The sequence below is a fragment of the Nicotiana attenuata genome, unplaced genomic scaffold (genome assembly GCF_001879085.1).
Source record: "Nicotiana attenuata strain UT unplaced genomic scaffold, NIATTr2, whole genome shotgun sequence".
Taxonomy (NCBI): Eukaryota; Viridiplantae; Streptophyta; class Magnoliopsida; order Solanales; family Solanaceae; genus Nicotiana; species Nicotiana attenuata.
Genome location: NW_017677298.1, coordinates 1 through 24,473, shown reverse-complemented (window position 1 = coordinate 24,473; position 24,473 = coordinate 1). Strand labels below are relative to the sequence as shown.

General features: G+C 35.4%; 1 protein-coding gene across 2 annotated transcripts; it reads left to right on the top strand.

Annotated features, from left to right (window-relative positions):
- The first annotated feature begins 12,583 nt into the window (after positions 1 to 12,583).
- On the top strand, positions 12,584 to 19,176 carry LOC109221366. Of its 2 annotated transcripts, XM_019385843.1 has the most exons (14): positions 12,584 to 12,670; positions 12,776 to 12,877; positions 13,136 to 13,201; positions 13,320 to 13,384; positions 14,185 to 14,282; positions 14,428 to 14,479; positions 14,713 to 14,805; positions 15,265 to 15,375; positions 15,699 to 15,996; positions 16,267 to 16,724; positions 16,886 to 16,995; positions 18,083 to 18,141; positions 18,217 to 18,404; positions 18,696 to 19,174. In XM_019385843.1, the coding sequence occupies exons 1-14, from the start codon at positions 12,616 to 12,618 to the stop codon at positions 18,882 to 18,884; spliced, it is 1,944 nt and encodes a 647-aa protein (XP_019241388.1). In that variant the 5' UTR covers positions 12,584 to 12,615; the 3' UTR covers positions 18,885 to 19,174. The 2 variants fall into 2 exon arrangements, with proteins under 2 accessions (XP_019241388.1, XP_019241389.1); XM_019385844.1 differs by lacking the exon at positions 15,265 to 15,375 and having other exon boundaries at positions 18,696 to 19,176.
- Positions 19,177 to 24,473: the final 5,297 nt, after the last annotated feature.

Below are 24,473 nucleotides of genomic sequence, written 5' to 3'. Positions count from 1 at the left end.
ATTTCAGAGTCTGGGCCTGGCCTTGAGCCCAATAACCGATTTGCCATGACAAAGCTAGGGAACACGATTGGGCTTGCCATGAAGCCCAAAATTAATGGAGCTCAACGCAGAAGGGGGAAGCTTGGTGCATATGTCCATGCTGATAAGCCACCTTTAATACCTATTACTTTGGGGATTTTTCCTAACTAAACCAATTATGAAACCTTATTACCAAAAATGTGCATGTTGTTAATTACCCGCCCAGTCCAATGTTTCCTTAAATTATTGTACCATTCGACTATTAGGCATTAAAAGCGCAGAATATTCCCTAAATTAAGGAAGAATCTTTGGTGTTAATGATTCTTACATTAAATTCAATTAAAAAGGAAAGAGATTTCTCAGTCTGCGTATTTTTCTCCAGCAACTACAATTCAAATTCTCGAGGAAAAAAAAAAGAACGAACAATTTCAAATATTTTCGGGAGTTTCAACAACTTCAAGGTGAAAAAATCTGTTCTTGTCGTTTCTTCTATCAGGAGGTTATGACGAGACTTCAATTACCAAGTTCCGTTGCAGCAGGATTAGGGGTTTGAGGATCCTGATCCACCTACCCTCTACATATACCCTATCTTCTACTGATCCTCCGACCGCCAACTGTATCAACCCCTTCAACATCTTCAAGGCTAGATGAAAATGAAATATATTAAAGTGCCTTTCTAGTATGCTAAACCACATCTGTAACTACATTTTTTCTGAAAGAAGAAAGAAGAAAATGGCATACGTTTTATCTGCTTTGCTCTCCTCAAGATGCAAGCATAGCATGATGTCACATCTGATTCAAAAAAACAAGCACCAATTAATGGACATAAAGTGGAGGAGTTCAAAGGCAGATCATATGACAATAACCTTAAAGCATGTAAAACTAACAAACAAAAAATGAGAAGAAAAAGAATAACAGCAATAGGTCTTCTTAGTTTTAAATATTACTCTACAAATTTACTACATATATCTACAATTTTACTACACAATTTCTTTATTTGGTGCAGGAAAAAAATATTTTAATATACAGTGTCTCCAGATTGATAGATTAAACTTGTAAAGCAAATTGTAGTTTTACTTATAGTTTGCTAGTTAATTTGTAGATAAATTGGTAGTAAAATATAGATTATATGTAAGATACTATATTTTTAGTACTTGAAAGTTTTTTTCTTTGTGTTTGTTCTGAAAATGTAGGTGAGGGCTTCAACAGATCATATACATACTGTGTTGGATGGTGTGAAGCGGTACATTGTGTGTCTAGAAAACAGAAATGTAGCTGTGGCCAATTCCAAGATGAAGAACTTCCATGTATAAATTGTTTCCAGATTGTAGTTATAATGTAGGTTAAATGTAGTTAATTTATAGTATTTGTAAAATTTTGTAGACAATTTGCAGATTAATTGTGGATGTCACATTTCTACAATTTGCTCTTCATCTACAAAAATTCTACAAAAAACTACAATTGCACCCACACTGTCACACTTATATTGGGTCAGATGTTTGTTAACCAAGTTTTTTCCTAGTTTGGTCAAGAACATGTGTGTCAATGCCGGATAAGTGTGACACTTGAAGAATCTCTACCTTTAAAGAACCTCTAAATTGCCTAAAAAGACAATTTATTTAATATTGAAATAATACAGACAAAATGGAGCCGGAGGTTACAGAAGATTCATATGGCTACCCCACAAATTTACAATTGAGAATTGTTGATTGATCGATTGAGGAAGTCTTCTGTGTTCATCGTCTAATTCAACTTCGATTACTGCCTCCATTTTCAAATCTTCCTCCATCTTTGAGCCTTTCTTCTACTTCGCTAACCCCAACAGAGACGCAGAGAAACACTTCGAAGATTTGATTAATTTGATTTGATTTTGCCGCTGGTATTTGGTATTTGCCGGAGTGAGAGATTACTTCCATCTGTTTAACAGCAAGGGATTTTTACGGCGCTGGTCAGATCTTAGGAATTAAGGGGAGAGAGAAACGTGGGATATATGGATACCTTTAATTAAGGAGTAAAAACTGCCCATTAATTAGACCCTTAATTAAGTATGGTATATGATTGGTAATTTGGTATACGGGTTTGTAAATAAATCAAACCTTAAACATGGAGGGTAAAAAGGTTTCCTATGTGGTATAGGAATGTAAAAATTCCTTACATTTGAGGTAACAATACCTCATCCATACAATTTTCGACTCTGAAACAAATATTGACACACATGACACACATGTGAATCACATTCGGAGATCAGTACATGCATTCTATGGTAAAGTAGAATTCCCAGTTATGATAATAAGCTTTTGCACAAGCTGCCCATCATTTGATATCAAAACTCAATAATTATAGACTCATGCAATATCTGATTCAGACTGGCATGTTTAACTAGACCATACCAACTCGAAACTTTCAAAGAAGAGGAAAAACCAAGCACGAAGAACTGATTGAGGTCTGGGAGTTTTTAGGTCTAAAATCAGACTCAAGTTCATTTGAAAATCCCCTTTAGAATTCAAATAGCTTAATATATGCACAACAGCAGAACTAATGACCAATTATGATATCATTGAACCAGGTTTCAGGCTATACAAGAGCAAATTTGAGCACGATTACTAGGAAACAAGCCTAAACCAAATTTATTAGACTAATAGTCTGAATTGACATGCGTTTAAACCATAGCTATAAAAAACACAATCTAAAAGCCAAATAGTTTCAGCTAATTAAACTACAAATCACATTTCTTAATCAATACATGTTCTAACAAGTCTCAAACACTCTTGAATCTCTTATGTTCAAACAAAGTCCAAATCCAACATTTGAAACCAGCTGCATATCATGGAATGGAGCATTCACAATAAGCTACACTAAAACATGAATAATAACATGGCAGAATTTAACAGTAAACACAACAGGGGCTGATATCTTTCATTTAATTCCCACTCAGTCACAGATCTTTATAGAAAGCTTAATCAGGCTTCATTTTCACCATAGTTCAAGAGAATACCTGATGCAATCAGAGTAAAAGAAAAGGTGAGAAGATCAGTAGCAGAAGCAGATGTACTTCAGCAGTTCAACAATAGCAAATCCAGCTTCTTCAAACCATTCCGAGCCCAAAAATGAATCAGAGATTACTTCAAAAACTTGAAAACCCCAAGAATTGCAGAAAAAACTTCAACGTAACAGTAATTCTGTGATTTTTCTTTGTATTTTTCTGCTTATTCACACCCTCTCAGTATTTTTTTTTCAACCGTTTTTAATTCTCTCTGATCTGATCCCCCTCAAGAATTTCAGTAAATGGGGCTTTTATATAGGGGGTTAGGGCAGCAGTAAAAATTTTGTTAATTAACATTTACCCCTTCCCAAAATCCCTTTATTCAGTTCAAAACCCAATTTAAATCAGTTATTGCAAGTCAATCCCTTCCCCCACTTTCCTAGAAGCTTCGCAATGCAGTTACACAATATTCCCCTGCCCAATTTCCTTAAACTACCCCTTAAACAATTACTATTTACCTTCAGAAACCAAAACAGATATGGGTCAATGTTGACCCAAGGTCCAACCCTAGACCTGGGCTTTGCAAAAACCCGTATTGAATTTCTTTCTTGGGTTTCTGATTTCAAAGCCCAATTTCAATCAGAATTCATGAAATTAATGGGCCAAACAGTATAATAGAAGGAATTTCACCAAGAATTCAAATAGCCATGAGAGGGAAAGGATTAAACTCAGTACAGGGATCAGTCTTAATAAACATGTTCAGCTTACCCTAACAGGGTACATTGTTTGGTTTCTTTAGTTTCCAATCACTTCAAAACGAAAAATAAAATAAATAAACAAATAAAAAAGATAACAGAGAAAACAGACGAGACGAAGTAGGAAGAGAAGAAGATTGGAACCAAACAAAAAAAAAAGACGAAAAGAGAAACGAAGTACCTAAACCAGAAGTGGACGGACCGAGGTCTTGAACGAACTTCCAATGCTTTCCGATTCAAGGCGAAAAAGAGTGTTAGTCGGTTTTTTCTTGTGAGAACAAACGTCTAGCACTCATTTTGGCCCAAATCAATCTTCGGAAGTGAGAAAAAACAAAACCAGACCCTTTAAAGGAGGAATCAAAGGCGGGAGCAGGTCTAGGGTTTCGTTTCTAGATCTGAAATTAAAGGGAAGTGAAAAGGATTTATGGAAAATTTGTGGTGGTTTAATGTTAAAGGGGTTATGGGGAGTGTATGGTAAAGTTTTGGGAAGATTTGGAGGTGGAACGCCGGCGACAATGGTGGATTCGCTCAAGGGCGGCGTTCTCTGATGAGGGAGATGAGAGAAAAAGATGAGGGGGTTGTTTGGGACTAGGTTTAACTGAGGGTTTCGGACAATTTTAAGCAAAAAATAGGGAAGTACTTAGGGCCATTGGATGAATTGAGATGAAAGGCCAGGATTTGTTTTAAACACATGAACTCAAAATGACGTAGTATTCCCCCGTACTACGTCGTTTAATGGTCTTGATACCTGAATGGCTTGGACCGGATTAGGAATAGGCCTGGGCGGGTTTTGGACGGGTATTGGAGGGGAAATGGGAATTAAATTGGGCTTGGGGAATTCAAATCAAAATGCCCCAAAACCTGATCTCTTTTACTTCTTTCCCTTTTTCTTTTCTTTTTCAATTTATTCAAGATTCTTTTCTTTTTCCAAAATTAAAATAAAACCTAAACTAAATCCTAACCCCAAATTATACTAAATTAAGCTAATTACTCTAAGTAATAATTACCACAATTAATTAAAAACCAAACTAAAGAACCACTACAAAATTCGAAACTCAAAACTAAAAATGCAAAATGAGTTATTTTTGTGATTTTTCCATTTTTTATAAAACACTAAATTACTAATTAATTCAAGAATGCAAAATTAGATCCTAAATGAAAATGCAATGTATTTTTTTTTTATTTTTTCATGAATTAAATAAAATAAACATGCACAGACAAATGCAAACAATAACAAAAATACTACGAAAATCCACGAAAGTGCAAACAATGGAAAAAAATATTTTGTTTTGAATCTGTGGGAGTAATTCATATAGGGCAAAAATCACGTGCTCGCAGACAACTCTTTGAGAAACTTGGCAGGTGCAGGTTCTCTGTATCAAAAACCAATCTAGCAATAGTTTAAAAGCTCTAAGCAGCTGGGCGTTGTCTTGCCAGCTTGCCGACCAAGGCCCTTTTTGGTCATTTCATGTAGAACAATTTTTATACGTGTATGCATCTACAAAGTCCTGCCCGTGAAATCTAGTTGCAATTTGAGGATGAGAAGGACAAGGCCACCTCTCAATTTCTATCTAATTGTTTGCTTTACTCTGTTTCTCGTTGATCGTAAATATCATCGGATACTACTTGTTAGTTTTCTTCGCTCTCTCCTGTTAAAACACTCTGAAATATCCCTCCGCTCTTCTCCCGCTCAGTAGGATAACCAGTGAACTGAAACAACCCTCTTCTTAGGCGGCGAACTTGGTTCTCTTTCGCTACTGCCAGGTACCCTTCTTTCTCTCTGACTTTGTTCCTCTTGATTTCTACCCTTACACTCCAAAATTCATCCTTATGCTAAAGGCCCTAATTTCTTTTAATCCCTAATTATGATTTTGGGTAAATTGGAAAAACTGTGTGATTATGTAATTATTTGGAGGTCTCCTTCTCCGTTAATCGATTTTGCAATCGCTATGCTTTTTTTAAAAAAAACAGCTGAAATTCAATTGGTTTTTGCTTTAAAATTTGATGGGTTTAACGCTATTACTGATGTTGATTTTTTTTTTTTTTGACATAACATTTTGGATTGGTTTGAAATTAAGGCTTGTTGTAAAAGTTGTTGAAACAATTCATTTTCTTCATAAAAAATTGACCAATTATTGGATTTCCTACTGATGTGCTTAATAGAATCAAAAGGTAATGTGGTATTTTTAATATTTACTTAGTCAATTTCCGAATATTGTATGTTATCAAGGTCATTTATTCTGGTCATTTAGCAAATCTTTTGTACTGATCTAATCGCACTGATTTCTATTGTAAAGTTAACACAATAAGAAGAGCCTTGGAAGCAGCTGGCCGTTGTCTTGCCAGCTTGCCGACCAAGGCCTTCTTTCGGTATTTCAAGATTTTTGTGCATCTATATTGTTGTACTCATTTGTTCTGTACGTGTACCTTTCCTGTGCTTGACATTATAACAACACTGTTTTTGCTCAATTCTTGACACACGTGAAAATCTGGCAGAACAAGTGGGTCCCAATTGCATTTTCTTTTAACACATACGGCTTGCAGCCATTCACAAGGTACATCCTCTGACCTGTGGGATCTACTTAGTAATAGCCAAATTCTTAATTTCATCTAACCCTTTTCTTCAAACCTGTTCTTTCACCGAATAAAATATCATGCCACTTTTTTTCTTCTAAATTTTATAGCTCATGTGCTTTATGATTTTATAAAATAGTATCTGCAACTAAATTGGTGAAAGCTCTTGATAAGAGTGACACTTCATTTTTAAATTTGGTGGGTAGATCGACATCTTGATCTGAAAGACGTGACACTGTTGTTTCCTCCTAGTTTAATCATTTGCTGAAGCACATTTTTAATGTATTGATTTATGTTTATTTTCCCCGTGTATTTCAATATATTTCTTTTTTGCTTTAGATATGTTTTAAGGATATTGTAAATATTTCAAGTATGATACAATTTATTTATAGTCAGTAAAAAGTTCTTCCTAATAATCTTAAGATCTTTCAGTAAAAGATATAAAATTTAAACAGAGATAAAAATTGATTTAAACATATAAATTCACAATTTTTGCATGAATTAAAAGTCTTGTGAGAGCACAAGTAGCCCAAAAAAAAAAAGAAGTTGGAGGTGACACATATGAATAGTACGTATGAAATATGTAAAAATAGCACGGTATAACCAGTTTTCGGACTGGTCAATCAAAAATAGCCAGTGTTTGCCAAGTCAATGAAAAATAGCCACTATTTTGCTGCAATAGAGACCGGTCCAGCATAATATACTGGAGTTCGGTGCACTTGTATATGAACTCCAGCATATTATGCTGCACCGGTATACTTTGCTGGCTCCAGTATAATATACTGGAGACTGGAGCGCCGGTGCTCCAAACTCCAGTATATTATACTGGACCAATATACTTGCTGGAACTCCAGTATATTATGCTGGAGTTCTAGTGTACTTATGCTGGAACTCCATCATATTATGCTGGAGTTCCAGCATACTTATTCTGGAACTCCAGTATAATATGCTGGAGTTCAAGTATACTTATGCTGGAACTCCAGCATAATATACTGGAGTATTTTTCGGGTTTTGAACAGCGTTTTCGCTCAGATTTATCTTTATATAAAAAGTGGCTAAATTTCGATTACTTTTGAAATTGGGCTATGTTTGAACGACCAGTTGTAAATCTGGCTATTTTTAAAATTTGCCCGTGAAATATGGAGTCAAATGGGCCCAGCTTTTGTAGTACGTGTCTTCAAAGTTACATGTGAAAAGATAGAATTTTTGGGGCCCATAATTCAAATAAGATATAGCATGCAGAAGTACACATATAATGCAGTCAAGTGCAACAAAGTTAAACCAGAAAAATGATGAAACTACAAAACTATCCTTGTGCAAGCAAGCATGTTGACGGAGAGGAGCCTGCTAATATATAGAACAACCTTGAAAGCAGCTGGATGTTGTCTTGCCAACTTGCCGACCAAGATCCTTTTTGATCATTTCATGTATCACAATTTTTATACGTGTCTGCATCTGCAAAGCCCTGCAGGTGAAATCTGGTAGGATGAGAAGGACAAGGCCACCATAGGTCCGCCTTTGCGTATGGCTAAGCCATCATGTGTTTTGACTTACTTGAGTTCGTTATGTTAAATATTTTCTATCTCAATTTTCTTAACTTTGAGTACAAATAATCTAGATAGCTACTTCCTTTTATCTCTCTTATCATATCCTTTTTTTACTTAGTATTTTAAGTTTGCTAATTTTCTTATGTGTAAACTTTTTCCAGAGTATTTCATTTTTAGTTCATATATCCATAATCTACTTCAAATGAATTTTGAGCTAAAACCAAACAATTTATTGTGTTACAAGCATTAGAAATGATATATATGTATATATATATATATATATATATATTGTATACGGTAAAAATCAGAAAACCCGATTTTATGGTCGTTGTGACGCTTCACAAGCACGTCTCTACAGGCTCGAGGCAAGGCTCGAGGTTCGACCCCGAGGGTTTTCGACGTTCGACCTCGGGGCAGTATAAATCGATGGTTATGATGACAAAACGGGAAGTTCCCAAGGCACTTGATTAAAGCTGACCAAGTCTATTAGGCTAGTACAAGCCCGTACCGTGGCATTAAATGGTTATATCAGCCGCGTATCTTTGTAATAAATGCATCTGTACCATGTTGGGATTTCCCCTCATATATAAAGGTGATCCTTGTCATTTTGTAAAGGATATAACACCCAACATTGAATACAAGAAACAAAACATTCCCTGCTCTCTAACTTAAACATATTCTCCTCTGATCTTATTACTTACATTTATTGCTTACATTTATCGTATCTCATTTATTGTTCTTCATTTATTACCCATCATTGATCATAAAAGGCCCTCATCAAGGCCCTTAGAACTGTTAGTTCTCCACCAACTGTTCAGAGCCTAATGCCTAACTCGACCTCGAGGCCCCGTATTGGCCAGCTCGAGGCCCCGATTCTCAGCCACTCGGTTTGCTTGATACATTACCTTCAAGCTTTTATCCTATTTTCTAGTCTCACACTTAGCATCTACTGCCTAACAACTAGCATAAAAATAAATCACGTATTTTTAGAACCACAAAATCAAATCTAATTGTAATTACCTGTGACGACCCAAAGGGTCATCACCTGTTTTCTCTTTCATTCCGTGCTTCCGAGGCTTTGAAAACCTCACTTTTACTTGCTTCGATTTGCGTGCGCAGTCCGGGTGCATAGCCGGAAAGCTTAAATGTGAATTCTGTATAAAAATTGATGAATTTTGATATTAATATGATCAAAGTTGACTTTGGTCAACATTTTGTGTAAACGGACCCGGACCCGTAATTTGACGGTCCCGGAGGGTTCGTAGAAAAATATGAGACTCGGGCATATGCCCGGAGTCGAATTCCGAGGTCGAGAGCCCGAGAAATGATTTTTTCTGTGAAATTATTTTTCTGGAATTAATATGGAAATTTGAAAAGGAAATTGATTAGAACGTGTTGGTATCGGGCCCGTATTTTGGTTCCGGCACCCGGTACAGGTCTTATATGTGGTTTAAGCGCTTTATGTCAATTTTGGTTGAAATCGGACGTCATTTGACGTGTTTCAGACCTAAATATCTAAAAATGAAAGTTTATGAAGTTTGATGAAAAAGTGATGATTTTGAGGTTTGATTCCTCGTTTTTGATGTTATTATGGCGATTTGATCGCACGGTTAAGTTCGTAGTATGTTGTTGAGTTAGTGTATGTGATTGGTTAGGAGCCCCGAGGGCTCGGGAGTGATTTCGGAGATGTTCGGAGTAGTTTTGGAGTTAGAAAAAATTGCAGAAAATGTGCTGTTGGTGCACAGTAATTCCCTTCTTCGCGTTTGCACTCACCCTATCGCGTTCGCGTAGCTTTGAGCTCTTCCTTCTTCGCGTTTGCGTTCTGGCCAACGCGATCGCGATGCTTTGCTGTTTCCTCCATCGCGTTCGCTTCTCCTGATACGCGTTCGCGTAGGCCAACTTTGGACCCCAAAATTTTACCTCTTCGCGTTCGCACTTCTCCACTCGCGAACGCGATGGTTGTCAATTTCTGCCCTTCGCGAACGCGACCCTACTGTCGCGAACGCGTAGGGTAATTTCACCCAGCGATTTTTAAGTCATAAAAACAGAACAGTGTCGGGTTTTATTCAAAAAATACACGAACCCTTTCTTCTCCAAAGCTTCTAGGCGATTGTTAGGGCATTTCTTCATCAAAGCTTCTTGGGTAAGTATTGTTTAACTTGTCTGCTTCATTTTCCATCATCATTTATCAAATTCCTAAGCTCAAATCATGTAATCTAGGGTTGAGATTGGGGAAAATGGGTAGAGTTAGGGCTTTTCAATTTTCTTTGATTTAGACCTCGTTTTGGGGTCGAATTTGAAAACAAATTGTATATCCGGGCTCGTGGGGGAATGGGTGATACTAATTTGGTCCGAACCTCGTGTTTTGACCAAGCGGGCCCGGGGTCAATTTTTGAAATTTTGGGAAGAAGGCTTAGAAAACTATATTTAGGCATTGGGTTTGATTTGTTTAGCTTATATTAATGTTGTAAAGTCGTTATTTCATATATTTGATTGAGTTGGAGCCGAATTCGAGAGGGAAAGCGGTCGTTGTGGATTGATTTAGCCGTGGAAGTTGAGGTAAGTGTTTGTTCTAACTTTGGCTTGAGGGAATAGGAGTAGAGTCTTATTTGCTAATTGCTATTTGTCGAGTACGGTGTATAAGCATGGTGACGAGTATCTATACACTGGTGTCGAGCATGACCGTGAGTCCTGAATTGCTATATTATCGAATTCTTAAATTGTTGTTTATGAGGAATTGGTTGGAAATCTTTAACACTGAGCCAGTAGCTGTTGAGACTAAGTGTGGATTTAATTGTGTTAAGTAGAGATTGAATGAGTTTGGTTATAGTTGGATCTCCCTTGCCGGGATAGTTTATTATATTACATTGCTCCCTTGCCGGGATAGTTATTACAACATCTTTCTCCCTTGCCGGGACTATGTTGTGTATTGTGTTAAAAGAAATGGGATCGTGTGGCACGCCGACCACGAGATATTATGAAATGGGATCGTGTGGCACGCCGACCACGAGTTATTATGAAATGGGATCGTGTGGCACGCCGACCACGAGTATATTATGAAATGGGATCGTATGGCACGCCGACCACGTAGAGATATTATGAAATGGGATCGTGTGGCAACGCCGACCACGAGATACTATGAAATGGGAGCGAGTGGTACGCCTACCACGTGATACTATGAAATGGGAGCGAGTGGTACGCCTACCACGCGATACTATGAAATGGGAGCGAGTGGTACGCCTACCACGTGATACTATGAAATGGGATCGAGTGGTACGCCTACCACGCGATATTATGAAATGGGAGCGAGTTGTACGCCTACACGTGATATTATGAAATGGGAGCGGGTGGTACACCTACCACGTGATATTATGAAATGGGATCGAGTGGTACGCCTACCACGTGATATTATGAGAAATGGGATCGAGTTGCACGCCTGCAACAAGAGGAAATTGAAACAAGTGAAAGTGGTTTGTTTTCCCTTATTCTGTGTTAGAAGAAATCAGATGTAGTTTCTTTTGTTAGTCCTGATATTCCGTTTTATCTGCTACCCCATAAGCATGTTCCCCTCCCAGTTTTAATTGTTTACTTTCCGCTATTATTTTGTTGTACTTGTATATATATCTGCACAGGTTTATCTGGTAGTCTGGTCTAGCCTCGTCACTACTTCGCCGGGGTTAGGCCAGGCACTTACCAGCACATGGGGTCGGTTGTGCTGATGCTACACTCTGTGCATCTTTTTGCACAGATCCAGGTGTTGGAGCAGCATTTGAGTAGCAGTAGTATTCTGGGAGCGAGCTTTCAGTCCAGGGACATTCGAGGTAGCCCTGCTGACGTCCGCAGGCCCGGAGTCCCTTTCTATTTTATTCAGTTTGTTGTCATTTGTACCGAAGCAGACAGTTCTATGTTTCATTCAAACCTTGTATTTAGTATTCTCTAGTCGTTCGTGAGTATTGTGACACCAGTCTTGGGTAGAGGATTTTGTTAAACTTCCGCATTTCTTTCGGATAATTATATTTGAGACTTCCGCTTTATCATATTATGTTTTGCTTTTATTAAATGGACGATAATTGCTAAAAGAAGTAAATTGAGTTGGCTTGCTTAGCTCCTATTAGTAGGCGCCATCACGACTCCCGAGGGTGGGAAATCCGGTTAGTGACATTACCATTTTCAAGGTAAACATATATATATATAGTATCGAATGGAGTTGAACAAGTAACAACATTTTTTTTTCGAAAACCTTAGCGTCTGGTCTCTATTAGCACTGATCAACACAAATCAATTATTAGGTGTTGATGTGAATATCCTTTGTTTAATTAACCTTTAAAAAACATAAAAGCAACCTTAACTGATTTCTCGCACTAAATTTGCATATTCTATCATATTAGAGTTTTAAGTTATTTTTCACCTTAACAAATGATTTATTTAATTAATTTTTAATTTTACTTTGGGTAGGAACTACTTGAGACGGAATATCATTTACGGTCAGGTCGTGGCTTAAACCAATTTAATGAAAGAAAATTAAAAAAAAACATAAAAGAGCAGTGCATCTTTTTTAAACGAGGACCTGTTAAAAATTGCAATTAAAAAAAAAAGAAAAAGAAAAACGTAAAACGAAATTCAAAACCACTTCTTTTTCCCGCTTAATAAATACTCGCTCTGCGTTTCCCACCATTTTTTTTTTCTACATTTTTCAAAACATAAAACAAAGGCGAAGTAGCTTACTACGTACGTTACGATGGCACCGAAAAAGCGTTCTTCTCTCTTCTCTTATACTGCACCTATTCTCATCGGTAAGCAAAAAAAAAAAAAAAACTAGATTGCTCCAATTAACAGTTCAATAATTTTTCTCATAAAATGCCTAATTTTCATTATTTTTCTGTTTTTGTTATTTTTAGGAAATTGTAAGGTTGTTGTGGAAGCTGGGAAATTCTCCTCAGAATTAAACGATAATAGTCTCGAATTATCCATGGCAAAGAACGCCAATGTCAAAATCTCTGGTAATAATCTTACTTAGTTTAACATTATTATTATTTATTTGTTTACTATACTTCTTGGATGGTCATTCAGATTTTTCGTTAGGATTTAAGTTATGTACACTTATAGTGTAAGTGAATTTTAATATGTTATAGAAGGTTAGTTACCATCTTTATCAACAGCAACAACAACATACACAAGTTACCATCTTTATCGAGATATTAATTAATGCTTATAATATTTTGAAGTGAGTGGTTTGCTAATGTTAATGTGTTTTGTAGTGGTGGATGATGGGCATTGTTCAAAGGAAGGCAAAATCCCTATGAATAGTGGGTATGAGGAAAATGGTATGGAGTTTTTTGGGATAAATTTCTCTTTTTTGTTTCATTTTATCGAGTTTGTTGTATCTATAATTTATCTTGATTTGTGAAATGATCAATTTGGTTGTGGGCCTGTGTTAATTAGGTAATTACTGCTTCATGCTCATTAATCCCAAAGATGTTGACGGAAAAACCAAGTCTTTACTTCAGGTATATCCTTTTTTTGTGTATACCTAGTTTGTTTCTAGGTATATTTGAGTGTAGTGTATTTTGTATATAATCGATTGAATAAAATGCGCTTTAGTGCCAAACTAGTCTGTGTCAGTTATATGAATTCATTATATTCATTTTGCTCGGTTAATTCGTCATAATTATACTATTTGGTTGCATATAGTTTTTTATATTGCAGCTGCTTTAGCTTAGCTCTTGGACACAAGTTTTCTCATGAGTTTGGCTACTGTACTTGGAACTTGTTGCGCAAATGGAGAAAATGAAGATAGTATTTTGATAAGATGTAAAAAGAATTTGGTTGGTGTTTCGCCTATAGCATCATGCAAATTTGGTGGTTAACATTTCCGAAGTAAATGATCTTTTGGTTAATATTAGCTCAAGTATTTTGGGAGACACCTTCCTACTTGTTTCTGTCTATACTCGACAATGTTCTGCCAGAAAATGGTGGTGGGCATTCTATGTTTGGATTGGATTATGATTCAATAATCTGTGTGGAGAGCATCTACCTATAGATGAATTGGTAATTAGGGGAAAAGATGAAGGTAGGGTGATTGGGAAATCTGTAAAGGCTGTGCAGTTGTGATTACTTAGCCCTTTCTATGTCTATTGGTTGACAAAATCAGAACACACTGACAAATTATTCGTGTTGTGTAACAAATGAAGGTGGTGTTTTCTTTCTCTGTTGTCCGTGCTTATCTTTTATTTTAACCTGCTTGATAATTGCGGCTTAGACTGAGTTGTTTTCCATCCTCACTTGTTTACTGTCTACGTTGTGGCAGGAAGTATTGAGCATTTATTCAAAAGAGCTACCAGCAATGAACTATGCTGCAAACACAGGAAAAGAATCACAATTCCTTGAAAGATGTGTATCAAATGGGTATAAATATGTAGCAGTTAATTCTTCTCTTTGTGCTGATATGTTTTTCTCATGGTCTTTTAGCATAATCCTACTTATGATGGATTTCACATATTTTGTGAATGGATGTGAAAATCTGCATTTTGAATGTTGATTGCTTTGGCAGGAAGTACTGCACGCTAGTTCTGAAAACCAAGGATGGCATAGAACCTGAGGAGGTATGCTCAGCTCCGATGATTGCTGCACTAGTACTTATTATGTACTTCTTGGTATAAATGGAATAAAAAATTCTATCCTATAGGTCATCGAGCTTGATGGAATGTGCATAGTTGATTTCTATGTATTAACATTACTATTTAAATGTGCAAGTCTGTGTGCTCGTGAAGGTCTACTGCACATTGCTTTAGCTGAAATTCTGCATCTAATCCTTTTTTATCTTTTTATTGTCAAGGTCATTGCTGCAATCACTTATCAAATAGTTCCAGCTGATATGCAATTTGCTGAGGTTCCTCTTGCGGCTGTTAAATCGGTGTACCAACTCAAGGTTCACTAGTTGTTCCCTAGCTTTAATGTGTTTTTTATGTTGATTTCTGATTGTCGCTTTGATTCACATACTGGATTAAGACTGTAGCATTTCTCTCGTGCTTCAAGAGATATGAGTGCAAAATTGCAAATATTAATGCTGTCTTCTAGAACTATGAATTTTGTGAGAAACATAGATGTAGCGTTTCTGTTAAACTTGTTAAATTTTTCATCTTCTTTATTCTTTATGTGCTCTTCTCTGCTCTTTATAAGAGATATGATTATTGCAGACCCAAATTAACCAAATAAGTGTATCCATTCAACAATTCCTTCATAACTATTCAACAAGTATTTTAAAGTCTGAAAAATCCTAACATTTTACGCTTTTAAACATCTGCATGTATTAGTTTTGACAAATTTCCTAATAGATAATGTTCAGTGGTATAGTAACTTGGGACAACATTAACACCTTGACTTGCAGGGGATTGGTCACTTAATCTATATGGAGCTGAGGAAAAGATTGCAAGGTGTGGGTGTTCGAACCGTACTTTGCTGGGGAGATAAGGAGTCTGAACTATTTTGGCTTAAGCAGGTAAACCTCCAATAATGCTTGTATAGGGTTGAACTATAACCAATCATGGCATGTTTTAGAATATAATACATTAGTGAATGTGTATAAAAGATTCCCAAAAGCATGCTATTTAAGGTAAGTTTCATATTTTTGATGAACTTTATCAAGCTGAAAACAAAATATGTCAAAATGCATTATGGTATTTACCTTATGATATATCCCTCTATATTTCTCATGTATAGTTTAGATACGGATAACACAAATCAAATAGGTGCATAGATACTGGCTATGCACATGCTTTCTCTGTTGCTCCTACACTTTATGATAATAAGCAATACGTGTAGGGTTTTTCAGTTATTGGTCAAGTTGACACGAAAGGCAGAGCTCGCAGGCTACCCATTAAGGCTGATATTCGGAAAGCATTGTGTTTTCCTGGTTGTTCAAATCTCATGATTTCTCATTTCAACAAGGACAACTTACACGATTCTGCAGTGTATCTAAGTCTGAAATTTCCCTTAAAGCCTTCAGGAGAGGATTGCCAATCTCCAGTTCTTCAAGAACAAAGAGAAACTGTGTCTGATGGAAATGACCATTCCCAGTACAGAAATGAGGCAACTAAAAGCATCGGCTCTAACTACTACGGTAAGTGAAGCTAATACCACTTCTGCTAATTCACAGAACTACCACATTAATTTTCATCTTGTATCAATTGCAACAATTACTTCCCTGCACACATCAAAATAGTTCATCTTGTAAATTTGGTAATTTTATGACCCTTAAATGTCTGGCTGCATCAACATTATTTTTAGTTACTTTGAATTCAAAAGAAAAAAAAATAAGTTTAGAGCATATTGCGACTTCTACAGATCTTTCAATGTGTATCACTATTCTCATTTCTGTATTTCTTTCAAGATTGTCAAGACTATCAACCTGGAGATTGTGCTGCTGGGAGCAGCAAGAGCGGACCTATGGGATTCAATGAAAGCGAAAGCCAGGCTTTTCTGAAGCAATGTTCTTGTTCAGCATCAGGATCAAAGAAGAGGACTTGGGAAACCTCGTACACTTCTGTTAAATCCAAAAAAATAAAGGGAGGACATCAAACTGAATGTGACTTGCATGCTAAGGACAATAGTTTAGAAAGTGATGTGGGGATTAGTTTCTCTGCAGTTTCAAAGAGGAAATGTCAGGCAGATATTAATCCTAGTGACCGATTGACAAGCCGCTCTTTGGAAAAGAATGCTGAAGACGCTACAGTAGTTAATTCGACATATAAAGGTCACAGTAGCCGAGGCATTTCTTCAAGAGGGACAAGCTACAGAATTATGCTGATGAACATTGCTGATGATAATAAAAAAGCAAATTTGACCAAGGTATACTCTAGTTGCCTACTTTTTTGCCAGATACTTCTTTAATGATTATTTGATGCTTATCCCCTTTCACAATATGAATCTGTAAACTATTTTTGTCAGTTATTTCAGGGATTCTTCTCGTTATTGTTCCTTTTAACTGCACATTTATGCTGCTTATGCAGATAATCGGAGACCTTGGTGGAGATGTTACTTCTGATGGAAGTGTAAGCACACACGTAGTCACAGGCAAAGTGAGGAAAACCTTGAATTTTTGCTCTGCTCTCTGCTCAGGGTGAGTTTCTCCTCCGTGTGCTGCTTGCTGCAGCCCTGATGGCATTTTAATCTATCTTGACTATTCTATAAATTTGGAGTTGTTATTTTCCTATTTTCTTTTGTCCCTGTTTCTGCTAGTTCTGATCAATTGAAGGAAAACAAAACCAAGAAAGGTAAAAGCATAGAGTACTGTTAATTAGGCTATGGTACTAGACTACTAGTTCAAAGTAGTCAGAAGTAAGTCCAGGTTTTAAGTCTCTCAATACTGGCCATGGGCATGTGAACTACAGTCGATGAGGAATGATCATATCAAAGACCAATATTGTACTTTACACACCATAGTTATACTAAATGTATATTATGCACCGTGGCTACCCAGTTCAGAAGTATAGACGATGAGATGGATATGCAACTTACATTTTTGAGTGAGTCTTTGTCATTCTAACTCAGCATAACACAAGATCAAATAGCTACTTGGTTTGCTAGCCTAGGCACTTCAGGTGGAGGTGAACTGCCCTAAGTCTCAAATTACAAGATGGACTGACTATTGTCCGTTCTTTTGTTTTCTCTGCTTATTTCCTGAATACAATTACTAGAGTTTACATCTGATGTTTATTTCAGGTTAAGAGATGAGCATTTTCTTTCTTAAGGCTACTTTAAGCTTTCCTTTCTGAAAAGGACAGTTTCTACGAGATGGACATCTTAAGAGTGTGCAAAATTGTCGCAGCACGTGCAAATAAGAGATTAGGGAACATTTTATGCAAAATGTACATAAAATGTTCCAAACCTATGTGAAAATCTAGGTCTGAATCCATTTAAATTTTTGATAGGATGATTTTGGTTGTTGTGCTTTTAGTAAAATATGTAGGATTGTCATGGCTGGAAATAATGCAGCATAGTGCCAAAAAGTTAAGATACTATCCAAATGTCCGTTTGATTTTTTTTTGAATGTTATATGTACCTGTCTTATTTTTCTAAACATATAGACAATACGTCGTCCATTCACTTCTATCTCTTGTATTTGTAACCTAAATTCTTGTAAGTAGCTAGACTCTAGAATTTGATTGCATGTGTTCTTGTTTTTGGTCTTGTGGAAATGCGATCAGAGCTTGGATACTGTCACCAATTTGGTTGAAAGAAAGTGTCCGGACTGGCAAATTTATAGGTGGGTAAAAATTGTTAAGTTTGACCTTAATTGGACTATTGACATTTGTTAATCAGTCCCTGTTGATTTTTTCAGATGAAATGCCATTTATTTTGAGGGATGAAGACTATGAACTGAAGTACAGAACTAAGCTTAAAGGGGCAGTTCTTAGAGCAAAAACATACCCCCAAGCTCTGCTCAAGGGGTATGACATACATCTTGCAGCTCATGTTCATCCTCCAGTTGGTACCTTATCAGCCATTGTAAAATCTGCAGGAGGAAATGTGAGTTAATATTTACTTCATGAGCAAGAAATTTTCAGAATATTCATAATGCCGTTAATATTTTTCCAAAATCATGTCAAACTTGCACTTTCTCTCCTTTTCTTTTACCATCTATTTTCTAAAATCTACTGGCTCGATTGATTTGCACTAGGTAGGCCAACTAAGGGGAGTAAACTTATACTTTCTCCGCTCTTGAAAAAACGACCAAGATGGAAATAATTGAAAATAAGGAGATGGAGCATGTCATTTTTTCCCTGCATTATTTGATGTCATTTCTTACCAAATTCTTAGGTTATACATGGACTAGATCAAGTGAAAGACTATTCTAAAACGATATTCGTTGCATGTGAAGAAGACATGGATGAAGCACTGTCAGCGGTGAAGAAGGGAATATGGACTTTCAGTAGTGACTGGTTTATGAACTGCATAATGAAGCAAGAGCTTGACTTAGGAGCTCCTCAATTTGCAGAGTCCCTCTAATGCACAAAGTGATGTGATAAAATATGAAAAATTGTGAATATTTCTGAGGAAGGAAACTTGAAAAATAAAATTTAGGATAGTATATATGCTATTTGTTAATAGTTGGGGAGAAACACTTCAGATGTTTCCATTTCTTCTAAATTCTAATCTCTTCTTGTCTGTATTTTTAAATGGTTGTAAGAAACTTGTAAGCATACTAAAGAATGTCTTCAGTGGAATTATTGTACCATTTTCTACTATTGTACTAAGAACACAATCAAGATATGATGAATATATTGAAACTACAATTGGAAACATGATGCCAAACAGAAGGCCTCATTAACAGAGGCGGATCTAGTATTTTTATAACATGGGTGCACCACTAAAAAAGGAGAAAAAAGAAAGTATTAAGTGGGATTTGATCCCTAGTCCTCTAGGTAAATAACTCATCATTCAACCAAGTGCACCATTTAGCCTCCTTGGAGCATGGGTGCCAGCAGAGAATACTAGACCAATTCCAAAAAAAATATACATAAAATACCTAGTTTGTCGGAAAGACCATGGGTTCACGTGTCCCGTCAATTTGCCTATAAATCCGCCCCTGCTCATTACTGCCTCCTAACAAATCCTTTGGACGAGTTTTCATCAAGTAAACTCATCCAACGGGTTTCCAATTCGACCAAATCATAATACAACTAATGAATATACAAGCAAAAAACAAGAATGAAATGTTGACAGGGTACAACATGCGCATGCACAGTCAGTCTATTTATAAGTCTGAATTCCTGCGAGGACGGTCTGGATTACAGTCATACTGACAGTGAAGAGAACAGCAAGAAACAGAAGAAAACTCCAGGGACCACGAAAGTACCTATGCTTAAGTTCAGCGAGGAGAACTCGTAGAGGGAGCATTTTACTTTTGGAGTAAGTAAAAATATATCGTTTGACATGCCCGTAAGCTCGATGACTAGGCGCTCCACGTGCTGTTATATATCTCAAGAGGTCAACCACACCACTAATGGATTTGATCTGGAGTATGCCCCTGGCTCGCAGCTCCTTAACATCTTCCTCTCCTTTAATCAACATATTCATGAGATTCAAGTAAGACCAGACCCCTATGGTTTTATCTTGTGCATTGCTTGAAAATTCAAAAGCGACTAGGTTTAATAACAGGGTCTTGGTCCATATATATATATATATATATATTTTTCTATTTGACTAACATAGTAAAATATAGAATAAAGTTACCATATACTATTGGCTTTTATTAGCTTGCCACTTGGCTTAACCACAATGCCAAGTATATATGGTAACTTTATTCCTTTAATATATATATAGATATTGTTATAAATAGAATCCTATTTATGATGAATGTCCATATTTAGAGAGATTCTAGGGTTTATTACTTGGTGGCTAAGTCAACCTCTCCCTATAAATAGAGGGTTCTATTCCATTGTAAATCATCCCAAATCAATAAGAATTCTCTCCCTCTACTTTTCTCTGCAATACTCTTCTTCTTCTTTTATTGTTTTATAACACGTTATCAGCACGAGACTCTAACCAATTGAGTATAAGCTTTGGGATTGAGTATAATGATTGCCAATTATTCCATGAACTTCCTTTATGATTAAATTCTGGATTTAAGGTAAGTATTTTACTTTATTTTTCTCTTTTAAATTCTTAAAATTCTATAATTTGATTTTATATACAAGCAAAGACAACAAAGTTTGATTATAACTCTAAAGGAGTTTGTAAGAAATTATAACCACCTGAAGTGGTAAAATTTCTATGCCCGTCATGATCAAATTCACGTATGATTGTGGGCAAAGAATTGAAAACCCGTCCTATTGAATTTGCTCCATTCTCATTCCCTTAAGAGAGTGTGATAAGTCTGAAAGAAGACAAAATTATTACTATGAATGTATCAATGGATGTGGACGTGGCAATAGACGAAATTATGATCGTCATCATTGTGATAATGAGAATAATAAGGATTCTCAAAATAATCCTTCACTCTATGAAAGTAATATTTGTCATCGATTTGACATGAGATTTTATAAAGCACATATAGATGATTATGGTCCATTCATGATGTGAATGTAACAACATCTGATTTATGAATACATATTCATTCTTCAAAGAATATGAACGTGCTAGTGGTAGTGAATATACCGCACTCACCTCTAAAAGAAGGTTTGAGATGATATAAGAAAATAATGTCATTATTATGGCATGAATGGTCATTGGTCACGTACCTATTGTACGCCAAAATATTTTGGCATTGTGATTAACGGTAATGCAAGAAACAGATCTTGCATATAATTTTGACCATAACCATAATGGTATAACTTTCTCTTTAAAAGAGATGTTCACCATATGGGTGTTGATGAATATGTGGTACTACAAAATTAATTGAAAACTCTGCAAGAGCCAATTATACTATTTTGGAGAAACACAATTAATTACCAATAAGGTATTGTGTTGTAGTAAGTCTCAAAGAAACTTATTCAGTTTCCAAAGTATACGGGAAAGCGGTTGATTATATTGAGACTATAAATAAAGGAAAGATTTAATATCTTCTATTACTACAACTTGTAGCGGGGTAATATGTATGTGAAAAGCTACCCGCTTTATTCTCCAATTTGTACTACATAAACAAAAGAATACCACAATGAAGTGGATATTTATTGATATAAAAACCCATATCATAATAAACTTGGAGTTTATTCATAATTGCACACATCATGGTGTAAACCTGAAGTTTATCAATATTGATAATTTATCCAGTTGGCATACTTGGTTTAGCCATGTTAATTCATGTATGATGTGCAAAAATAATAGAGAATTCACATGGGTAAATATTAAAGAACTAGAAAGTTCTTTACGAATTCTCTTATATTGCTTGTTCTCATTAATTAATAGATCAACTAAAATTGGGATTGAATCCCATGAATGCTGGAAATATCAAAGGTGAATATGGGCCCATTCATCTTCCATGCATACCACATAAGATGCATCTATGATATGGTTACATGTGCGATTATTATTAACCCGCAACATGGTGTTTGCGAGGTAATTTGCTCAATAATTTAATTTCGAGCATAATTTCCAGATTTTTTATTCAAGAAGTTCATCTTGATAAGTTGGTTTAGCAAAATAATTTATTAAGTGCCTCTACTTAATAGCTAAACAATTGCTTATGAGAATAAAGTTATCTATATCAGTTTGATATACGTTATATACCAAAGTATATTACATTCTCTCCTCACAAGTGGTCATGATCAGGAACCAAATAATTCCATCTTATTATTATTGATGTGCGGTGTATATTCTGATCAACACCATAATGCACAAAGGTGGATTCTCAAAGTTGAGGAAACAATTTTCTAACATGAGGGGGAGACATGATAAACAGTTGAGAAAAAGTTACGTGGAATGAATTATCATTTGTACATCTAGATCCTCGAATAAAATAATATGAACTTGAAGTTCATAAAAAGCAATATATTGCAAAGCATGCCAGATGCATTTGCTGACCCAAAGAAGTAACTATATTCTCATTGCAAATGCTCCTATTAAGTCCTAGAAGGACAAAGTCTATGGTAAGCTTAAAGCGTATAGACAATCAGTTTCAAATAAACTTCTTGATAAAGAAGATGAGCAAATGATCAAAATGATCATAATAAAGGAGGCAAGTGATCTAGAAGATCACATGACATAACACTTCATAAAATCTCATGAGAGATTCAGGTACCTGAATATATGAATGAAGAGATCTCTATATTATGTCATTATGAAAATATATTGAAACTGATATAAAATGTTTGTCGACGACATCTATGATAGCGCTAAGTATAGATGAGGATCTTAAGTCTGTCGCTTACAGACACAAAAATATTGGCCAAATAGAAGAGACACAATTCAAATAGAATTGGTTTCATATGAAAGACATGTAGTTTTGAACATGTAGTTCAAACACTTGAAAGTATAAAGTCAATGGTATATGCAATCAGTTTTTCGATATCTTATATGTCTAGCATGACATGAAAACTTGATATGCATCAAAAGTCTATTATATGACTTATATGACTTAACAATCCCTGAAGGATTTAAATTGCTTAAAGCATATAGAATTCATGGTCATGAAGTACTACATCCTCAGTGCAATTTGTGCACAAATATATCTTGCTATAACTATAGGCAGATAATATGATAGCAAGAGTTTTCACCTCTATATGAAGATATTGAACTGACGATTCCAACAAGATCATATGAAGACAATTCATCTCTATCAAGAATGATGATTTCAAGGTGCAATAATATATTCATTCAAGTTAATATGGCTGATTTGTTCATCAAATCTCTACCAAAGATCTTTTGAAGATGGTGCACAAGATTGGAATGCAAATGCTCAAGGATGTAAATTAATGCTCTCATCAGGGGGAGTTAATGCGCGTTGCACTCTTTTTCCCTTACAAGGTTTTGTCCCACTGGGTTTTCCTTGCAAGGTTTTTAACGAGGCAACCAATAGGCGCATTTCTAAACATGTGTACTCTTTTTCCTTTTCTAGAATTTTTTTTCCCATTGGGTTTTCTTTTAGTTAAGGTTTTAACGAGACACATTATCTGTTGAATAGACATTCAGGGGGGTGTTATAAATAGAATCCTATTTATGGTGGATGTCCATATTTAGAGAGATTCTGAGTTTATTACTTGGTGGCTAAGTCAACCTCTCCCTATAAATAGAGGGTTCTATTCCATTGTAAATCATCCCAAATCAATAAGAATTCTCTCCCTCTACTTTTCTCTGCAATACTCTTCTTCTTCTTTTATTGTTTTATAACAGATATAGATATATGGATAGGGAAATTTTCATAATTGCCAACTTTTATAAGATTATATTCCACCGTATACAACTATTATTGGATCCACGTTTTATACAATATAAGTGCTTTCATATTAAATAAGTAAATAGTGTCAGTTTTATTAAGTCACCCAAGAAATATGGTAGAATCCCTATAATTAAGGAAATCAACTATCACATCAATGCATATTTAAATTATCTCCATTCTGTTAACAATATTTCATTTTTCATACAACTCACATTTATGATTCATGATTATATATATACACACACACGCGAAAAAATACACATTAACGTACATGATATTAATTAGTTGTAAGTGTATATTAACTTACTTATATATTAATATCTATTATATATAATTTAAATCTACATTGTATATTACTGATATTTATAAAGAAATGAATATCCATTCATTTATCATTACAAGTTTTGAAAAAATGCACAAGTGTTATTGCTTAAAGTAAATAAAACTTTTATTACTTAATTAGAAGAATTTGTTACTTAAATGTATTATTCATACGATAAAATTGATCCATTAAAACACATCATCGTAATGTTATAAATATTCCCATAAAACTTCAAGCTACTCCATTGCAGTATATTGTATATGAAATATATTTGTATAGTATATTAAAATATATGCATATTAATTAGTTGTAAGAATACACTAATTAAATTACTAATATATTAATATATATTATATATAATGTATATTTATATAATATATTAATAACACTTGGGAAT